Here is an 18,880-nt window from a genome sequence, read left to right as displayed (position 1 = left end):
TAAATACACTGGCCTCCTCTTAGTTTCACGGAAAGAAAACCAGCCAATCAACTTTCCCGATTTTAGTGGGTCAAGCACTTACCAACCAATGGCATGCGTTTTCCCTCCCACGTGTTCGTTGTTTTTCTTTTCGGGCGATGTTGCGTTGATGTGGAAATCAGGCGTCAGCTCGGATCCATTGCCAACATGTCGTCATTTACTCGCTTGTAGTTAGGTCGCGGCTGAAGAAGAAAGAGGATGTTAAAGGTCGAGGCTCACCTTGAAACGACGATTTAAAAGCTGTGGTATGTTTTGCGGCACCGTGTTGTGTTTGGGCTGTGTGTTTGCTAGCCTGTTAGCTAGCGGCAATGTCAATTTCATCACTTTTTCATGTTATCGGTTTATTTCCGTCATTCTTTAAGTTATCACCGCATTATATAGTCTGTAGTGAGCTTTGTAATCATATTTAAGGAAGTTAAGTGTTACGTTGTCATGGTCTTCATTTCCTTCCATTGTTGTATTGATCATCGCCAGGTTCATGGAAAGGAGGAGTGTAGCGTTAGAGTTCCTTTGGATGGACTGAACTCTTCGCCCATAAAAGGATGAGTCATACATGGTGTCTCAGTCCCTGGCTTAAATTAAATAGAACTTTTGACCTATGGCGCCCTTGCAAACCAGCATCCTCATCCTTTCCCTTCCCAGGTACCTCGCACTGTTCACTTCATATCCAGGATCCTTCTTGCAGGAAGGCGAGCCCCCTCAGCCAGAAGTATGTCCTTCACTCACGACTTTGGGCTCAGAAAGCACGCCTCTGGAGGGCGAACCAGGTCGTGAGACAGAAGCTCGGGCTCCACACCAGCAACCTGCGTTTGAACACTTCGGCATCGCGTTGGTCCGCGGGTCTCAGCCAGCACATGTCCCGAGTAAAGAACACGTTGGACGCCGTTTCCAAAGCTGTGACGCAAACCGACCTCCTTTCCAAGATTGCCCGGCTCAAAACAAAAAAGGGTGGCCAAAATGTGAGGTCAACTCCTGAATCGAAAGTTGTGGAGATCGCCCCGGTTTCTTCATCTGCTCCCAAGCATCCAGTGAGTACGTCACCCGGTTCGACATCTGTTCCGAAACCGGACACGGGTGCCGTGACTCCCTCCCCTTCGCAACCTCTTAACACCTCGCAAGCTAGCACTGCTGCTGCTGTTGTGACAGAGCTGGAAGTAAAGGAGAAAAAACGGAAGCGTGTCGCCGCCACCGTCAAGCCGGAGGAGCTTCAAGAGAGCGAGAGTCTACCTTCCAAACAACCACTTGCGCTTTTTCACCCCAGTAAATTTTCAGTAAACCTGGATGAAACATACAACTACCTAGCCCACCACATCAATTCCTACTTTGGCAGCAGCACACAGAAAAAGGTTGAGGAGAACCATGTCGAGGCATCATCTAAAACCCCTTCTCAGACTCTACAAAAAAGTGACCCCGTGTGCAATCAACCAGACCAGAATCTTCCTGCGACACCCGCCTCCCCTAAGAAAGGTTTCGGTCACTACCTGTCCTATTCCGCTCCCACTGTGCAAGCTTTTGTAGGCAGCTACATCACCCCGTTGGTTCCCAAGTTCAGATCCAGGGAGGCAAAAAATGTCACGGATGAAATAACAAAGTCGGAGGTTGCGCCGGTCAAACAGATGGAGAAGGCCGTCAGTACGGAGCAGAAAACAGTGGAGGAGAAGGCCAAGAAACTTCTGGTCCAAAGGGAAAAGGTATGTTTGAGTTCAAATTGGTTCAGCAAATATTCTTTTTGATACAAATACACAGTAAGCGTTTTGTTTAGCTCGAAACATACATCTCTCCAAACAAATCCATTAAAGTGTCAATTCAGCAGATTTATTATGTTTATCGTATTTCATTGAAAACACCCTTTTGATTTTTTGAAAAATAATCACGTGATTTTCCAACCCTAACTTGTCACTTGTCATATGACGTCAACTGAGCATTGTCCAGCTGCTCCGCATGTCCAAACACTTTAGTGGTGTGAATTCCAGGAGTTTATTTATTTTTAGACTGGCCTGTACGTTTCTTTACATGCCCAGGCCGTTACGGTGTGGCGATATTAAAAACAGGTTGTGTTTATCGAAAGTGGGCTCTCCTCCAAGAAGTGTTGGTATGAGACATCAAACGTTAGACCTAGTAACATAACACTGTGTACCTAATATTGTGATTCCCAGAAATCTATTTCTTTTTTTCTCTTCCAGATCATCGCCCGGGTGAGCGTGGACAATCGTACCCGAGCTCTGGTCCAGGCGCTCCATAGGGCCACCGACGTTCGGGTCTACATCAGCAGGGTTGAGGACCTCAGCTACCACCTGCTGGAATTTCCAGAGACGTGCGGGGTTGCCGTCAAGGTACACCAACACATTTGAATCGGACCAGCAAAAACATCGATCTCGGTGTCCATTCCGTGCTTTCAAATTGTGTGATGAGTCAGCACGTGAAATGTGTGTGTTCATCAGGAGAAGGTAATCCCCTGCCTGCTGCGTCTGCAACAGGCCACTGATCCTACACTGAGGGAAGCCGTCAGAGAAGCTCTTGCTTTGGTGGGCTACCATAAACCAGTCAAAGGTCGCGGCATACGCATTCTGTCCATAGATGGAGGAGGCTTAAGGTATTATTATTATTTTTTTTGTTTGACCCATTTTATGTTTCTTCTTGGTTGTAGTTCCTGATGTTATATACTGCTACCTAGTGGAACTACATGGTATTTTTCTTTCCCAAAAAGGGTAAAATAGGTGCGGCAATTTTTTTTTAATAAATTTGCTCATAATTATTTGAGACTATTAGAGTGGAGGCTATGAGTTTGCTCCACTCGCTCCCATACATGTTATCTTTTCAGTTGAGCATATGCAATGTCACGCTCCCTGTTTTTGGATCACGTTAATCATGAAATAGCTTTTTTTTGGTTTTGTTTTCTTCACAGGGGACTTCTTGCCCTTCAGACTTTGCAGAAGTTGGAGGCCTTGACTGGCAAGCCTATTTATAAACTCTTTGATTTTATTTGCGGTGTCAGCACAGGTGAGTTGTGGACATGAATTATTATTGCACAGATGATGAGTATGTAAATGTCCACATGAGGGCGCTGTGGACAACTTAATCCTCAATTTGTGTGTTTTTTTTTTTTTGCACCATCTTGTAGCACTATTTATCTTCCAGATTAGCCTTTAAGGACCAACACAAGTTTGCACTAGCTCCAAATATCCATCTGGCCCACAGCTGTTCTCTTTTTGATCAAACACAATTTTTAATCACGGCCCCTCGCTACTATTCTGCCACGATGATGCTTCCATAGATCTTCAGAAGGAAAAATAATTGTTCTGATCTCCTTTCTCATCTTAGGTGCAATCCTGGGCTTCATGCTGGGTGTTTTCCAACTTTCACCAAGGGAGTGCGACGAGCTCTACCGCAAATTGGGCTCAGAAGTTTTCAAGCAGAACGTGATTGTGGGCACGGTGAAGATGGGTTGGAATCACGCTTTCTATGACAGCCAAGCTTGGGAGACCTTGCTCAAGTAAGTGCTGGTGTCAATGTTGATGGCAGTCAGTGGAAAATGAACTCCTCTTTCCCCCCTGACAGAGAAAAAATGGGCTCACACCTTCTAGTGGAGACTTCTCGAAACCCGGAATGTCCCAAAGTGAGTTCCTCTCCTGCGTGATATGCTAAAAATAGCATTGTGGCATGTGACACAGAGTAAAATGCATCAAATTTAATCTCCATTTTATTTGCAACTCTCCCTCCCTCCAATAGGTGGCAGCGGTGAGCGCCATTGTGAATCGAGGCACTCCTCTCAAGGCGTACGTGTTCAGGAACTACAACCTGCTGCCGGGCGTGCGCTCCCACTACATGGGGGGCTGTCAGCACCAGCTCTGGCAGGCCCTCCGCGCCTCCTCAGCGGCCCCCGGCTATTTCCAAGAGTTCACTTTGGGCAGCGATCTCCATCAGGTCAGTTGGAAGGGACACACAATCTGAGACTGACAGATGCAAACGTCTTTGGCGGGAGGAACTTCATTTGTTTGTTTTCCTTTTGCCGACATAGATGCTCTTAAATCCATCTGCCTTAAGCATCTACGCATTAGCCGTAACATCCCCATTTAAGTGATCAATAACCAACGCCACTCTACACCTTTCCCTGAGTAAGCGCTTAGTCAGTAAACTTAAAACAGCATGAGTAAAGACACCTTAGTAAAGTGCAATAATGCCGGAAGGAAAAAAAAAAAAATTTTTTGTGTGTTTATGGATTCAATTTGATGTTTCCCTTTTTTTTTTTTTTTGGATGGCGTCACATATGTCAACATCTCCTCGCACAGATGTTCTGCACACACACAAAGTGTGTGTGTGTGAGCAGATTTTAATTGGAAAGCCGCCACGGGTTTGTGGCGGTGAATGTGGGAACGAGAATGAAAGAGAATGGTTGATGACAACACACCTATGTCGAGGAAAATGCCCCCCCCCCTCCCCCGCCGTGTTGCGGGTGGTATGAATTTGCTAAGCTTCCCGCATCAAACGCTCTGAACCATACCAAGGCAAACTGAAGTGAACTTAGTCAAGCGATGACTTAAGAAATGAATCAAGAAGGAAATCCGATTGGTCACCTAATTAATCTGACAAGCTCAAAAGGACATCAAGCCAAATTTTGGTGACATCTGAGTCACACTAGCAAGAATGTGTGCCAGTGAAATGTGAACACGGCATGCCGTCCATCTGATGTCAGGATTCCCATCTGACAAGAGAGTCATCTCACAGTTTTCCACCCACGCCAGCAGAATTGTCCACTTCATTCAAGAGCCGGACAATCCCTCTTTTGTTTTGCCGTGTGTCCAAAGAGCCTGCTGGTATTTTTCCAGCCATGTCTGATTGATCGCTGATGTGATCTGGCGGGTCATATTTGAAAATCCATTTCTTCTTAAGATTTGAAAATAGAGAATTCATAACTAAATAGTCATAGCCACTGTATTTCCACATGAAAGCCTTCGGGTACTAAATGACACAATGACTCCAAACGTTTGACAATGACTCCGAGGGCCTTTACGGAATGACGAGGAAGGGGCCCCGTTGCCATGGCGACGGGGGGGGGGGGGGGGGGAGTGGGAATGGGTGTGTTTCTTTTGCGCCCACCACTGCCATCCTTATTAATGGCTCGAATGGGATTGTTGGACCACCGTCATCGGCGAGCCGAGAGAGCCGCGCTCTGCGGGAAGTCTTGAGAGTTGGAGTGAATCACATCACGAGTCACTGGCACGAAAACCAAGAGATGTTTCCAAAGAGAAAACAAAAGTAGATCTGGATTACTCCATTAGGATTGGAATTATGCGCCTCGGTCATCACATTCGTAATTGTTGTAATATGTTCCAGAATCGAGTCACACCTCACGTTCATTCGCATTAATATGCGCCTTCAGCCTCGTTTCCTTTTTGCTCGCGGCGGGGAAATTAGAGTGAAATTACCCAGGAGATGACCTAAGCAGACGGTGGAAATCAAAGCCATGTTTAGTGGTGTGAAGTCAACTAATATGTACACAACATCTCCGGGGAATCGAGTCGGGAGTCAATCGAATCACGGCGGATCGGGATTCATTGCGACAATACCGGTCGCCGAGTATGTGTGGTCGTGGCTTAGTGTGGGAAAAGACAACGGACGACAGTAAATCTCAAAACGCTTTTCCCCGCCCGAGGCTTCGGTCCCCATCGACACAGATGAGTCTTGCCTCTTTTGTCAGTTTGGCGGGGAGGCTCAATTGAACCTTGCTCTGACCTTTTGCCCCTGTGAGATCCCAAAAGGAAAAGGAGGAGAACTGTTTGGCGTAATGGTATAATTTGCCATGACGACCTTTGACCCCGGACCGACTGCCACTCTTCTGTAGCACTTCCAACACTGACAATATTGTCACGCTCATCCTTTCCGCTAACAGGGGGTGGCCTTTATGCAATTTGGGATGCTGTCTTGGCAGTTTATGTAGCTCAATGATTGACTTTCCCTCTATTTGGCACTAAGGGATTTTAATAATGAAAGTCATTTTCTGCTTCCAGTGTCATTTCCTTTTAAGAATCGAATAACCATCGGGCATAATCGTATTCAGGACCCGCCAAGGCATTCTCGTGAGGGTGCGTCGGTTCGGCTTTGAAATCGCTGGCCCAGTTCAGCTTTGACAACATGGCCAAAGGCAATTTGTAATGACTACAGCTGTGATTTGAAAACCACGCCGGGATGCGTGTAAAGGGGCTCGTCTCATTTCTCATATACTTTTTGTTTATCGATCCCTTAGCGGGGTATTTCTGGGAATATATAGCTTGTTTGGAAAACTATGTTAAGACCTTGGACCTGCCCAAACCCCCCCAAAGTACATATTTTATATACTGCTATGAAATGAATCAGTCCTTGAATCGAATCCCACGTATCGAGATCAAATCGTTTATTAATCGGTCAGAAACTATACCACGGCTCGGATTTGGAATCAAAGCAGAACGTCTCGTTCTCCTTCGGCTCGGGTCTCTCACCGACCACCGATGCTTAGCTTCATGAAGCTGAGATGCGGCGAAATGTGGCGCCTTAAGGAAGAAAATAACGTTCGCTCTCGTAGCTAATGGCGTTTGACGTACAGTCGGCCGTGAAATGACTTTTACTGATCCCGGGCCTTTTTTCTATTGCGATGGGCGACCTTCCCCCTGCGGGGGCCGACTTGGAGTGGCGGAGTGTAGATAAGCTCGCAAGATGAGTCTCTTCAAACAGCGCTACCAATTTCACTTTTGTTTATTCAAGCCGACCGATATTCTCCTTACGAGTCTTTTTTCACTATCAAAGCAATTACTTTGAAGACCTTCATTGTCAATCGCTAGACGTTGAACCGAGTTCCCTTAGGTGAAGAAGGCCTAATTAGTTGAAAATTTGCTTTACGATGATCTGGTTCATGAGGCGAGCACGGCAGAGCGCTAATCCTCCGGAGGATCAACCGTCGACATCGGCGGGAAATCATTAAGCCGCTTGCCATTTAGCGGTCGGGAATTTAGCTCGTCTTTCAGAAAAAACGTGAAATCGTAGCTCACAACCGCCAACCTCAGCCTGCTCGCTACTTCCGAGTGAGATGTGTGTTGATTGCTAGTGACAGCTGAAGGAGAAAGAAAAAGAAGTCACATAGACTGAAAAATAACCATCAGTCCGCAAGAGAAAGTTGAAAACTTTTCACAACTTTCTTAATTAAACCCAACTCGAGCAGGTGCCTTGAAATGGAGCGTTCGACTCGGCGCTCGCAGGAGGAATCCGCCTCTTTAGTTCTAATTGTCCTTGGCCGATGTGCGGGTGAAACTGAGCCGCCGGCACAAACTGGCGCCATTGAGGCTTTTGAATGAATGATAAGTGAGAAGAATTTTTTTTTGGGATTGAACAGCAATAACGTGAGCGATTAAACACCAGAGTCTGCTAAAACATGCACCCCATGCGATGTCCCTCCTGAGACACTCGGGGAGGGGGAGGTGGGCTGCGGGTCCCACCCCCAGCCTGGCCTCTTTAATGAGGACTGGCCCTTCTGTGTTTGATCCCACTGCCAACCCCGCAGCCTCATGCCTATTCATCAATCCCCGTCATCTCTCCTGTCCCCCCCCCCCTCCCTCCCCATAGCCTTAGGTAGACTGTGGATTCAAAGCAAAAGCACTCCTGGGCGGTTGTTCGATTTCAAAACGGGCTTGTGAAGCACGGTGGTGAAAAGAAAAACGAAGAGGGGGGAAAAAAACAAAAAAAAAACTTCATTGTGTGCTTTGTCGTTTCGCAAACAGCTCGGGAGCCGCATTGATCTTTTCATTTACTTAGATGGGCCTAAAAAAATGTCATCCGCTACCATGAAATGTTCCCAAGGCTCACTGAATTTTATTTTTTATTTTTTTGTCAGGACGGAGGTTTGCTCATCAATAACCCCACAGCGCTGGCCATCCACGAGTGTAAGTGTCTGTGGCCCGACACGCCTTTGGAGTGCGTGGTTTCGGTCGGCACGGGTCGCTTGGAAACCATGGGCAAGAGTAACAGCGGCACTTACACCAGCCTCAAAACGAAAATCAACAACGTCATCAGCAGCGCCACCGACACGGAAGGTAAGCCACTCGCCGGTTCTTCTCACACCTTATCGTGACACCTCGGATCTCCAGAGGTCCACGCCATGCTGGACGGCTTCCTTCCCGCCGACACGTACTTCCGCTTCAACCCGTACGTGAGCGAAGACATCTCCATCGACGACAACCGTCAGGAGAAGCTGGACCTGCTGGAAGCCGAAGCCTTCCGCTACCTGGAGAGGAACGAGGAGAAGCTGCGGAAGGCGGCTCGCATCCTCACCAGAGAAAAGGGCTCGGTGCAGAAGTTGGCCGAACGGCTCAGGAACCGGGTGGACACTTTGTCCTTCAACTCCTTTAAGTTTTAGCCACAGCGGAACAAAAACAAAACACATTTTACCTCACCAGTGCGGGATTTGTTTTCGGGCGCCTCGTATTTAGTTTAGAACGTTTGAGACTAACGTCACATTTCATAGTGCAGCATCCTCGCATGTGTTTTTAATCATCAACACTTTGAAATCGTAATGATTTCGTTTATCTTCTCTGTCAAGTCCGTCCGTTGTAGTACCAAGACTGACCTGTAAGAGGCATTGTGGTGCCGCAGAGCATTTGAACTGTATTAAATTACTAAGAAGAAAAGGCAGCCATAGAAGAAATGTAAAATATGTGGTCCCTATGTGATTCTAAGTGTTTGTTGGGGGGGGGGAAAAAAATCACTTTTAACACACCCGATAAATAGCTTAGGATAATCTTGGCCTTTTCTGATTTTGATCAGAAGAGGAAAATTGGGGTCAAATTTAACCCGCTTATCAATGTATGCCACTTCTAGCTGTAACACTAAGAAAAAGAAAAAAAGAAAAGAAAATGGAAATATAAAGAAATTCAAACTATTAATTTAAGCAATTAATGGGAGTGATATTACTGTAATTTTAAAAATGCAGCTGTAAATGTATGTTACGTTTCACATTTTAATGTCTAGCAGCAGAAAATATTTCAACGTCTACGTCAGGAGTTCTATCTAAATAACGACAGTGGACCTCACAGACATTACTTTTACTTATTTATTTTAGCCAGTCAACTCTTTTGGCTTTGCTGCTGTTGATTTTTAATTTTTTTTGCTCGGTGCACTTGACTGTCACTTCTCCATTTTGAATGTCTTGGCTCAGGCAGGTACTGTATATTTAATGCATCAGTGAATCCCCGAGGACAATTGATGAGATGAGTATATGGGGATTTTTCCACTACCTTTGTAAAGACCATTCCAGAGTCGTCATAAATGTAATTAAAGCTCATTATGCCTCCTTAACGTGATTGGGAAAAGCCACTGTGAGTTGCACAGCATCTTCTCGGGCTTGTTAAACGATGCTCTCTGCTGGATGCTTAGTGACATTTGGGCTGATAAAACATAATCTTCACAGTATTCCCAAAGTGCATGTCTTGATTTGTGCTTAATTATGATGCATGTTGTGGTTCACCCTAATTCAAATAAGAAGAAACATGTAGCGAAGCGGATTTTTTAATCTGTCCAAACCAGCCCTGTTAATCACGATCAAGGGATGTTTTTTTTTTTTTTTTAAATAAAAGATTTATGGTTTTGATTTCTTATTGTCATTATTTTTTTCTACTTTTCAAAACAAATGTGTACTATACACAAAATGTGATAGTAGACGTTGGAGCTACTAAATCTAAGCTAAACAAAAAACAATTTAAATTTATTATCGATATACAAAGTCAATAAAAATGGCAAAATTGTAACAAAATATATTTTGTTTAACTAATTGCAGATAAAGAACCATCCCGTCACCATATTGACGCTTTTGTTAACTCGCTCAAATATCCCCCCAAATTTCCTTTAGATGAGTAACACAAATATGGATTTCTGTATTTTGCCTCCCCAATGCATGTTAACATAGTTAACGACCAATAACAGCGTCTCCCACTCAATAGAATAAAAACAGCCTAATGTAATTACACAGCAGCCTGGAAGAGGAAATGCATCCTCTTCACATGTAACCCCGCCTAACTCATGAACTCAATTCTTTCTCCCGCATCACCAATTTGTTTTTTTTGTTTTTTCATTTGCACCGACATCCAGATATGTGCCAAAATTGTGCTGCCTCTCAATTGCACCCCAAGCTCGCTGCAGCAAATAAAGGCAGCTCATTAGCACTTCATTAGTTTTGCAACAAGCCATTTATACCAAAGGAAGATATGACATGAGTTTAATTTGCAAAAAGGAGTGACGCACGTAATAATGGACAGTGTCCTGACATGCCCCATTTGTTGTTCTATTATTGTGCAAGAGCAAATGGACGTCTGCCCTATTTTCCACAATTTTGTGTATATGTAGGAAATATTTGTTTTCCCGGTGTTTCTATTTATTTATTTTGAGACAAGGGAGTCATTTTATTCATGAAACACTTGTCATTTGTCTTCCTTGGGATTAAATTTTACACAACAGCCATTAAAGTGCATTAAAAAGACAATGTTTTTAAAAAATGTACTATTATTTATAATCTCCAAACTCACCCAGCTGTTGTCCATCTGTGATACTTTGGCGTTTACAAAAAAAAAAAATTAGACCAAAAAAAAAAAAAAAAAAAGCGACATCAGCCGCGCGCGCCCCGCAGAGTAAAATGCGCGACCCCGGGAATTCGCGTGCGCGCGCGTGTGTGTGTGTGTCTGTGTGTGGTAGGAGGAGAGTGAGTCAGTCTAAAAACGAGTGCAAGCAGAGCGAACGGGACTCCATCCGGAGACGAGGAGGTTGGAGAAGAAAGCATCGCTGCGAGTGGACACTCCCACGCGTGGACCAGCCAAAGCAAGGTAAGACCTCTCATTTGGACTGTCACAAATATTTTAGTTTTGTACAAAAACACGTGGAAGGAAGGAAGGAAGGCTTTCACTGACAAGAGTTTTTTTTTGCACGAGACGCAGACAGCTTCTGCAAAAAAAGCATCCTCTCGTGGACGTTTTCATTCACGGAATTGCATTTTTATTTCCACGCCAGATAACTTGCACAATGTTCAGCTATTAGGTCGTACACAACATTAAGTATTGTTTACATCGCGTGCTGTCAGCAGAAATGGACTGAATGGACGTTTCGATAAATAATAATCATAATGCTCAGTTTTAGATTGTTGTGTTGTGCTACTGATGTTCCTAATATTTTGCCCATCTACAATCCCAAATTGTAAAAAGTACTATAAATGCACTGCAGAAAATCACGGTGTATCCCAGACCACGTGACTTTAGACAGCATCAGGTGTGTCACAGGAGACTGTTTTGTTCATCAATGGTATCTATGATATTAATCACATTTCACATATTGGTTTCCATAATTCTTGGATTTTTTTTTAAAGTTTACAAATAGATTTATATTGAAGTAATTTTTCCTACCAGATTTTACCCCAAAAATTCCAATGGGCTTCAATGATATGCCAACTTTAAATATTTATGGGCTGACATGTATGTATTTTGTCCATAATTCAAATGACATTTTTGTCATAGATCTGGTTTGGAAGTTGGTGGTCCAATATGGTCCCTCGGTAGTGTTGATGAAAAATTGTGGACCCTGCCATCATTTTAATAATATATTCCATAATATCAGCCTATATATTTTTCTAGCGGAGCACTTTTATTGATATAATGCATGTCATCCTTCCTTATCGTCTGTACTATGACATATTTTGTATATATAGGTCGACATTGACAGTTGTTTTTTTTGGCCCATTGTCGCCGAAAAAGCCGCACACTCCAAATCTCTAAGCTGCTTTTCTCGTCCACATTTTTAATTCCTCCTCATGTTCATATCACCACTCGTGACAAGGGCTTGTTTGCGCCTATCCTTCCATTTGTTTGCTTCTCAATCTGATGAAAGCCCCCCCCCCCCCCTTTTCCTCTACCCCCCCTTGAGGTTCCCCAACAACACCCCATTCCGTGTGTTCCCCTTCGCAAAACAACTGTGCATTCCCACCCCCCTAAATCCCCCCCCCCCTTCCTCTTCATCCCTCTGTCTGGTTAAAGCCTCAGTCAAAGAGGGTCCTCACTATCACCCCCCCCTCCCTCCCCCCTCCCCCCTCCTCCTCCTCTTCCTCCTTTCTCCCAGCTTCTACCCCATGTTCCCGCTCGTCCCCAGACGCTTTCTCTTGCACGCAACACACACACACACACCGAGTTGGGCTGCACACTTTCGCTGCTTGTTCAAATAGACACGTTAATGCCAATGCTAACGACCCCCCTGGCTTCATTGTTCCTCTTGCTCTCTCAACGCACTGACACACTTTCTAGTAATGTTTATGCACCCCGAGCAGACTACTGGTAATCTGTGTAAGAAGATAACGGTATCCCCGCTACTACTATGCGGGGGGGGGGGTTTGTGTTTAGCTGAACGGAAAAACAGGCAGTGACACACTTGTTTGTGTTGAAGTTTTCTTTGTACGGTGATGGCGGGATGTAACAAAGCAAAAATATGTTGTTAGTTTCCTTAAACAGGTATCAAATTTGTCTATTATCTACAGTGGTGTCTTGAGATATGAGTTTCAGTTGTTAAAATAGTAGTTTAAGTAGTTGTTAGTAGTTATTTTCTGTGATGCTAGCATTAGCATTTGGCTAATAGACTAAAAGCTAAAAGAAGCAATTTTGCACCGTAGTTTGCAAGTCAAAATATTTACATTTTGCAAAACTGAGAAAAGTGAGTTTGTCTGATTAAGTTGCTGAGATGTCCCAAAATCTACGGACACGCTCATTTCACCTTCGTACGAGTAGCCGCCGCAACTAGCTGTCATTTGAAAACTATTATTCTTATCTGTGCTTTCATTTCCTTACTCCAACAAAATAGGCTTGTCATGTTTGGTGACCTGATGACGTAAAAAAGCCCGAAATAGAAAGTTGTTCGAATCTATCACTGTGGTCCCCAGCATGATATCAAAAAATCAGGACAAGATATTGGCCTACATCAAGCTGCTGCCTTAACTTTCACCCAGAGCAGCTGCAACTGGCACGAGATTTGCATAACCGAGGGATTACCACCGCACGCGTTGGGGGTTATCGCCGAGGCACCAGTCGGTCACCCGGCTGGTCTAAAACCTCTGCCTGAGGGGGCTGTGGGAAAAGCTTGGGTGTTGAAGAGGAAAATGCCACCGATTTCAGTCCGTGGGTGCGCCAAGGCATGCAGACTGTCATCAAGGCGCCGTCTGTGGCACGGTGACCGCCGCCGACCACGGGTCAGGACGAAGAGAAGAGTCGCTCTTGTGTCACTGGTGCTGACATCATTACTGAGGAAAATGGTATGCGACCTGGGGGCTTTTTATGTCCTCATCGAAATGTTGACGCAAACTTGCTGGTCATCTTCACTGACTAGTCCTGATTGGACCCAATCTAGAGCAGCCTAGTTCCGTTTTGCCACCTCAGGTCCAAATCTTTGGGGACTGATGAGCAGGCCACCAGCGAGCCGGGGCGTTCCTTTCCAGTCACACTGTCCTTCACAGCCGGTGTTCTTGGAACTGATGTGGGCCTCATTAGAGGAGCACAGAGAACTCCTTAAATCCCACCCCACTTGTTCACGGCTGCCTGGCTCTTGTTGTATTTCGACAAATCTATGCAGGGAGTAGATGAGTAGATGCAAGAAAGGATCTGCATGTTCATCTCATTCACGCCGTTGTCTCTGGATGGTTTCAAGCTGATGGGCACAATTAGAGTTTCACACTCAGTTAAGCTTCGGGTCCGACGGGGATTGATACGGTGTTGCGATTCTTCCTCCGCACAGCTGCAACTGTTGATGTTTACATGCTCCAGACGATTATCCGAAGAGAACGCTGACAGGTGACTGACTCATAAACACGAATTGAAGGTGATTTATCCGCTTTGGAGCGCTTCAAAAAAAAATCCGCAGCTGCTCTGGCATGTCCTCTAAAAAAACACTCTGGCTGAATCACCACTGATTGATGTTAGATGAATTTTGTCATTAATCACCTAAAAAAAAAAATCCAAACTGTGTTCTGGCTTCAGAAAAAAAATGGTGACGTTGACCTTTGGTTGGTAATCCTCGGATGACCCCGGTCTTTTACGTCAGTGTCCTTTCCACACCATGGCAGTCGTCAGGAACAATCAATACAGGTTGCCATAGGAACGCCATGATCACTCATGTCAGGTTATTACAGTCTTTGGAACAAAGCATTAGTGATGCTCTTTTGTGTCCGAACAAATGCAGCTCTCTTTTGAAGTGGAGATAATGGAATGGGCCCTTGTGGGTTTTACTGTGTCTGTATGACCTGTAGATTTAAAATAAAAAAAATAAAATAAAGCTTGACCTTTAGTACCTTGATACGGACTGTGGGTTTAACCAAAAAACTGTTTTGGGGAAACTTTACTTTGAGTCGGTCAGGTGCCAATAGAGACAATAATCGAATCCAAAACCAATTTATCCAGTTCTTGTTGTTTGGTTTCTGGTGAGAATTTAATCTTGAAGCGATTGCAAGTAGCAAACCAAGTTTATAACCTTGTCAGCTGATTTTGAAGAAAGAATAGAACCTTGAGAAGCTTTGGCACCAGTTAAGTCTAAGCGTTTAGGAGTGGAGGATGAGGCGGGAGGGTTGGATTTGAAACAAAAGAGCCTCCGGTTTAATGAAGTTCACGGAACAAACGAGCGTCGGCAGATGTTGTAGACGCGACCTGGTGACGACCCACTCAAAAGGACCGCTGCTTCTCTTCTTGTCATGAGCTGTAATTGGGCTGCACTCTACCGGCAAAGGGGGTACGCCGGCCAAATTTTAAAGGGAACGGTGACCGAAGGCGTCCAAGCCTTGCTCGTATTTACATAAATCGTGTCTGCACATCCCGTTCTGTGATGCGACTGGCTTTTGTTGGCTAATGGCTCAGCAAATGTTTCCCGCAGCTCCTTTTCTGATCATAAAGCCAGCATGCCGAGAAATCCGCCCGAGCTTACATCCTGCCGAAACGGGAAGGCGTCGCGAGATAAGCGACGAGGAGGCGTAGATTAACCGAGTCGCCTCGGCGCACGATGCAACGACGATTGAACGGAGAGCGGGAGACGCTCATGAATAAAGTTGACGCAAAGTGGCTTTGCTTCGGAAGGCTCGCTGACCTCAAGATCTTATTTAGGCCATGCCTCCCCAGGCCCCTCCCACCATCCACCCGAGGGTAAAACACTATGTTAGCGGTTCGGCAGCCACCACCGAGGGCCCTTAATCCCGCAGAGATGACAGCTTGGCTCGAGATGCCGGTGAAACCAATGGGCTTTTCTTTCCCTCTTTTTCACCCCCCCCTCCCCTCCCGTACTCGCCACCCAGCCCCAGGAATCTTGGGAAAAAATCCCCAGGGGGGGAGACAAAGAGAACGGGATGGTAAACAAATCCCAGTCTAGATCGGAGATCCCGCCATTGAGCGGACGATGAATTGGCACGTCTGGTGAGTTATCAAAAGCTCGCTAGACAATGACGGCCTGCTGCTGTTGTTTTGTCCGGATGTGTCGTCTTTTGGTGGGGGATAAAAAAAAAAATATATAATCTATCCCAGATAATACTTGGCAAGGCTTTATGATTATTAGGACTTTGAGGTCGGAAAATTTTTACATTCGGTTCCAATCGTTTCGTTATTGTTTGTCATCATTGCCCCTTTTACGCCAAGAACATAATTGTTCTCAAGCACCATGTGAGAGCAACTTTGCCCATGATTATGATTTATGATGACCCCCCCCCCCCCACCACCACCACCACCATATAACAGCATGTGTGAGTGTGTGAGCATTATGTGCACATGTGCGCCGTACCAATTTAAGATCAAATGCAAGCCATGGAAGAGCAATCATCGTAATCTCACCGAGGTCACTTTTCTGTCGGAGCGAGGCATCTATCCCGCCCGGGAGGACGTAATTGTCAGAGAGATAATTCCTAGCTGCAGACTGGACTCTTGAGAGGAGGCGGAGTAGGGTCGGGATTGTGTGGGTGGTGGATAGATAAACCACAGCTTGATTTATTAGCATTCCCTTTAGCTTTGATTCTACTAAGCAGTCGTGTCCCTTGTAAAAACGTCTCAATATCCTTCGGGTCTCGTTTTTGGAATTTGGGGTACGCTACATTATTCTTGAATTGGTTATTCATGGTGGTCCATGTTACAGGCGGTTTTTCGGTTTACGAGGGAGCACGAGCCGTCATTAACTTGGCTCGCTTACATTCATTTGAAAGGAGGGTTGTCGTAAAATACAATATGTGGACGATCACTTGGCGGTCCTGGTGTTCGCCTATGACCGTAAAATTGATTTTAAATCCGCTGTTTGAAAGTTTTCATGCATTTTAATTGGTTTCACTGACTACGACCATACTGGCGCAAAATGGTGTTTGTGTGAAGGGTTGTTTGTCACAGGTGTCAAACTCGAGGCCTGGGGGCCAGATACGGCCCACCACATCATTTTATGTGCTCCGCGAAACCAATCGATTTAGTGTCATTACTAAAATTACAAATCTTTTAAAATATTTCAACAGGCTCTCCAAGGGATGGATGGATGGACACCAACGGGGCTTTGTTTGTTTTGTGTCATTTGGTAAATTTCTACCACCAACAACTGCTAATCGACCTCACCGCTGTAGAAAGAGGCGGTTTCATTTTTTTTTTTTCAACATTTCTTTTGCCAAACAATCCCGCCTTTGTCGGGTTTGGATCCCGATGGTGAATGGTGTCCCTTACATTGGTTTTGTTCTGGCAGACATTCAAAGGACTTCCCATGTGAAGTCGACCCAATGCTTGGGACTTCAAGGTTGACTGCTTCTGGGGCGTCCCGGGGCAAAAGGCACAATGACCGTCAATCTCGTCAACTGAGCGCACTCGCAAAGTGCAAGACGGACTTCGCCCCCACAGACGGAAACGGGGCCGTTTTTCCTCACCGAGTCACCGAGGTGCTCTTTTCTCCTCGGCGACTGGTCAAAAAGTCTCGATTGTAGTTGAAATGTCAACCCGTGGAGATGTCAAGAGTTGCTCTTTAGATGTTAAGCCTTTCATGAAAACTAGCATAAATGAGTATAGCGCTTAATACGCATGGAAGGCTTTTTAGATTATTATGGAAAAAGTGCAATTGCAGTAAAAATGCCAATATGATGAAATGAAGCCAAGCTTTCAAAATGCTTATGGATTTATTCAAACGGCTTCTATAAGCTACGTTTGTACCCGTGGGATTTAAATTGCTGAGTGGACTGATGATACTTTGATCTCTTCCTGACTTAGCTTGCTAGCTTTACTTTGGATTCATTGCTTTTTCCTAAGAACAATAGCTTCTATTTTCTATGAAGATGACTTTGAACCTTCCCGACCATTATCGTGACTTGAGCATGAATCATTTAGACTCAACAGAATAGTTATAATATCGGAAATCAATCCTGCCAAAATGCTAATGGACATTTTTTTTTTTAATCCATAAAACTCCAGCGTAGCGAGCTAATGAAGTGAGCCTTGGTGTTTGACAACATTGAACCTTTTAGTACATTTGCGCCGTGTCATGTCCATGACTGTGCTGCCAAAAAAAAAAAAAAAACATTCAGCAAGCCCATAAAGGACTCTGTAGCCTAGATGCTAGAAATCTTTGCTGGCTTTTTCAAGCTGACGAAGCAATCGTCAAGTCACCGCCAGCGGTAGTTTCTTCTAAAGCGGCCCGGTCTAATGAGAACGTCTCCTGTTGTTTGTTCAATCGATGCAATTCCAAATGTCTTCAGATGTTTATGCTCTAAAGAAAATCACACCCGACTATTTTTTTTATCTTTCAACTCTGTTCCATCCTTCAGGCGAACTATTAGTATTCATTCTATCCATATCCTTATTTTCCGTCATAGCCTTTGAACATAGACGCCGCTTGCTGATTTGCGTCTAATCAGACAGGAATGAGGCAACCTCATACAGGTTGAACTGATTGGATTCTCCACGGCTCTCAGTAGTGAAAAAAAAAAAAAAATCTAATTAAGCCTTCGGCATCCCGAGTCAAACTCCTCAGGATTACCCTTGGTCCTGCAATCCAACCCCCCCAACCCTGGGAGAGAGTGATAACTCCACTCTCATAATCTGAGCTGTGAAGGACCGGTGATGAAATCGAGGCAAAGCGTCCGCAAGAACCCGACGTTGTCGGATCAGGTTATCGGGGGGAAGCCGGAAGATCTTACGGCTAAATTACGCATCTGACATTGCGGTTTGAGAGTCGCTCGGCCATCTTAATGTTTAACGCCCCAGCAGGACGGAGCTCACGTCGCCATCGCAGTGTGTTGCGGGGTGATAATGATTTGAGAAAAATGATTTCATGCTGAGTTTTCTCTAAAAGGCTCACAATCCGCTTGTGCTTTGAAGTCAAATTAAAACTGTGTCTGCAGGCTTGGAAACAGTACACAGATTAAGCCTGCCCTAAAAGTCTTCAGCTTGAAACAAAAGCTAGCAAAGTAGCTTTGTCCAACTCGAGGATGACTTTTTTTGATTGACTGTCTATCGATTGGATGTTAGCTGCGGTGGTTGCGCCTCAACGGTCCCCCAACAAGAGACCGCTATTGATCGGATGTAAGGTTGATGTGACGAGAGCGAGGGGTCACGATCGGGGTTAAAGACCGGGGACAAAATGGAGTAGGTGGTCAAACGGAGAAACAGTTTGATTGACGCTGTCAGTCACCCCCACATCAGACATGTTAAAAAAATATATAAAGTGTCTCTTCTACATGACACAGGACATTGTCCATTTGAATTCAAGCCAGAATCACCTTAACATATTTGTGTTTTTGTGATGCTAAAATTAGCAAGATCGGTGGAATGTGTGATTGATGTGAATAGGTTGAAAAAATGTG

General features: G+C 44.9%; 2 protein-coding genes across 2 annotated transcripts in view; both read left to right on the top strand.

Annotated features, from left to right (window-relative positions):
* Nucleotides 1-81: 81 nt before the first annotated feature.
* LOC147055252 (calcium-independent phospholipase A2-gamma-like) lies at nucleotides 82-9,646 on the top strand. Its single transcript, XM_085915230.1, has 10 exons — nucleotides 82-284; nucleotides 514-1,730; nucleotides 2,223-2,372; nucleotides 2,481-2,632; nucleotides 2,945-3,039; nucleotides 3,361-3,532; nucleotides 3,598-3,655; nucleotides 3,769-3,963; nucleotides 7,901-8,099; nucleotides 8,154-9,646. Exons 2-10 carry the CDS (start codon nucleotides 582-584, stop codon nucleotides 8,420-8,422), a joined length of 2,439 nt encoding a protein of 812 aa, XP_085771356.1. The 5' UTR covers nucleotides 82-284; nucleotides 514-581; the 3' UTR covers nucleotides 8,423-9,646.
* Nucleotides 9,647-10,729: 1,083 nt separating this feature from the next.
* Nucleotides 10,730-18,880, top strand: part of nrcamb (neuronal cell adhesion molecule b) — a 42,697-nt gene continuing 34,546 nt past the window's right edge. Inside the window, exon 1 of the mRNA XM_085914533.1 lies at nucleotides 10,730-10,877. The gene's annotated coding sequence lies outside the window, so the exon portion shown is untranslated. The remainder of the gene's footprint in view (nucleotides 10,878-18,880) is intronic.

The sequence above is a fragment of the Syngnathus leptorhynchus genome, chromosome 6 (genome assembly GCF_054491065.1).
Source record: "Syngnathus leptorhynchus isolate UIUO chromosome 6, UIUO_Slep, whole genome shotgun sequence".
NCBI classification, from domain to species: domain Eukaryota; kingdom Metazoa; phylum Chordata; class Actinopteri; order Syngnathiformes; family Syngnathidae; genus Syngnathus; species Syngnathus leptorhynchus.
Note: the sequence above shows the minus strand (reverse complement) of the source record. Positions and strands in the feature narration are given on the sequence as shown.

Bases quoted from the DNA above. Each gene is read 5' to 3' on its own strand.
- LOC147055252 (XM_085915230.1), top strand. From the start codon at position 582: ATGAGTCATACATGGTGTCTCAGTCCCTGGCTTAAATTAAATAGAACT. The intron at 2,373-2,480 runs GTACACCAACAC...TGTGTTCATCAG, and splicing joins CGTGCGGGGTTGCCGTCAAG to GAGAAGGTAATCCCCTGCCT. The intron at 3,656-3,768 runs GTGAGTTCCTCT...TCCCTCCAATAG, and splicing joins GAAACCCGGAATGTCCCAAA to GTGGCAGCGGTGAGCGCCAT.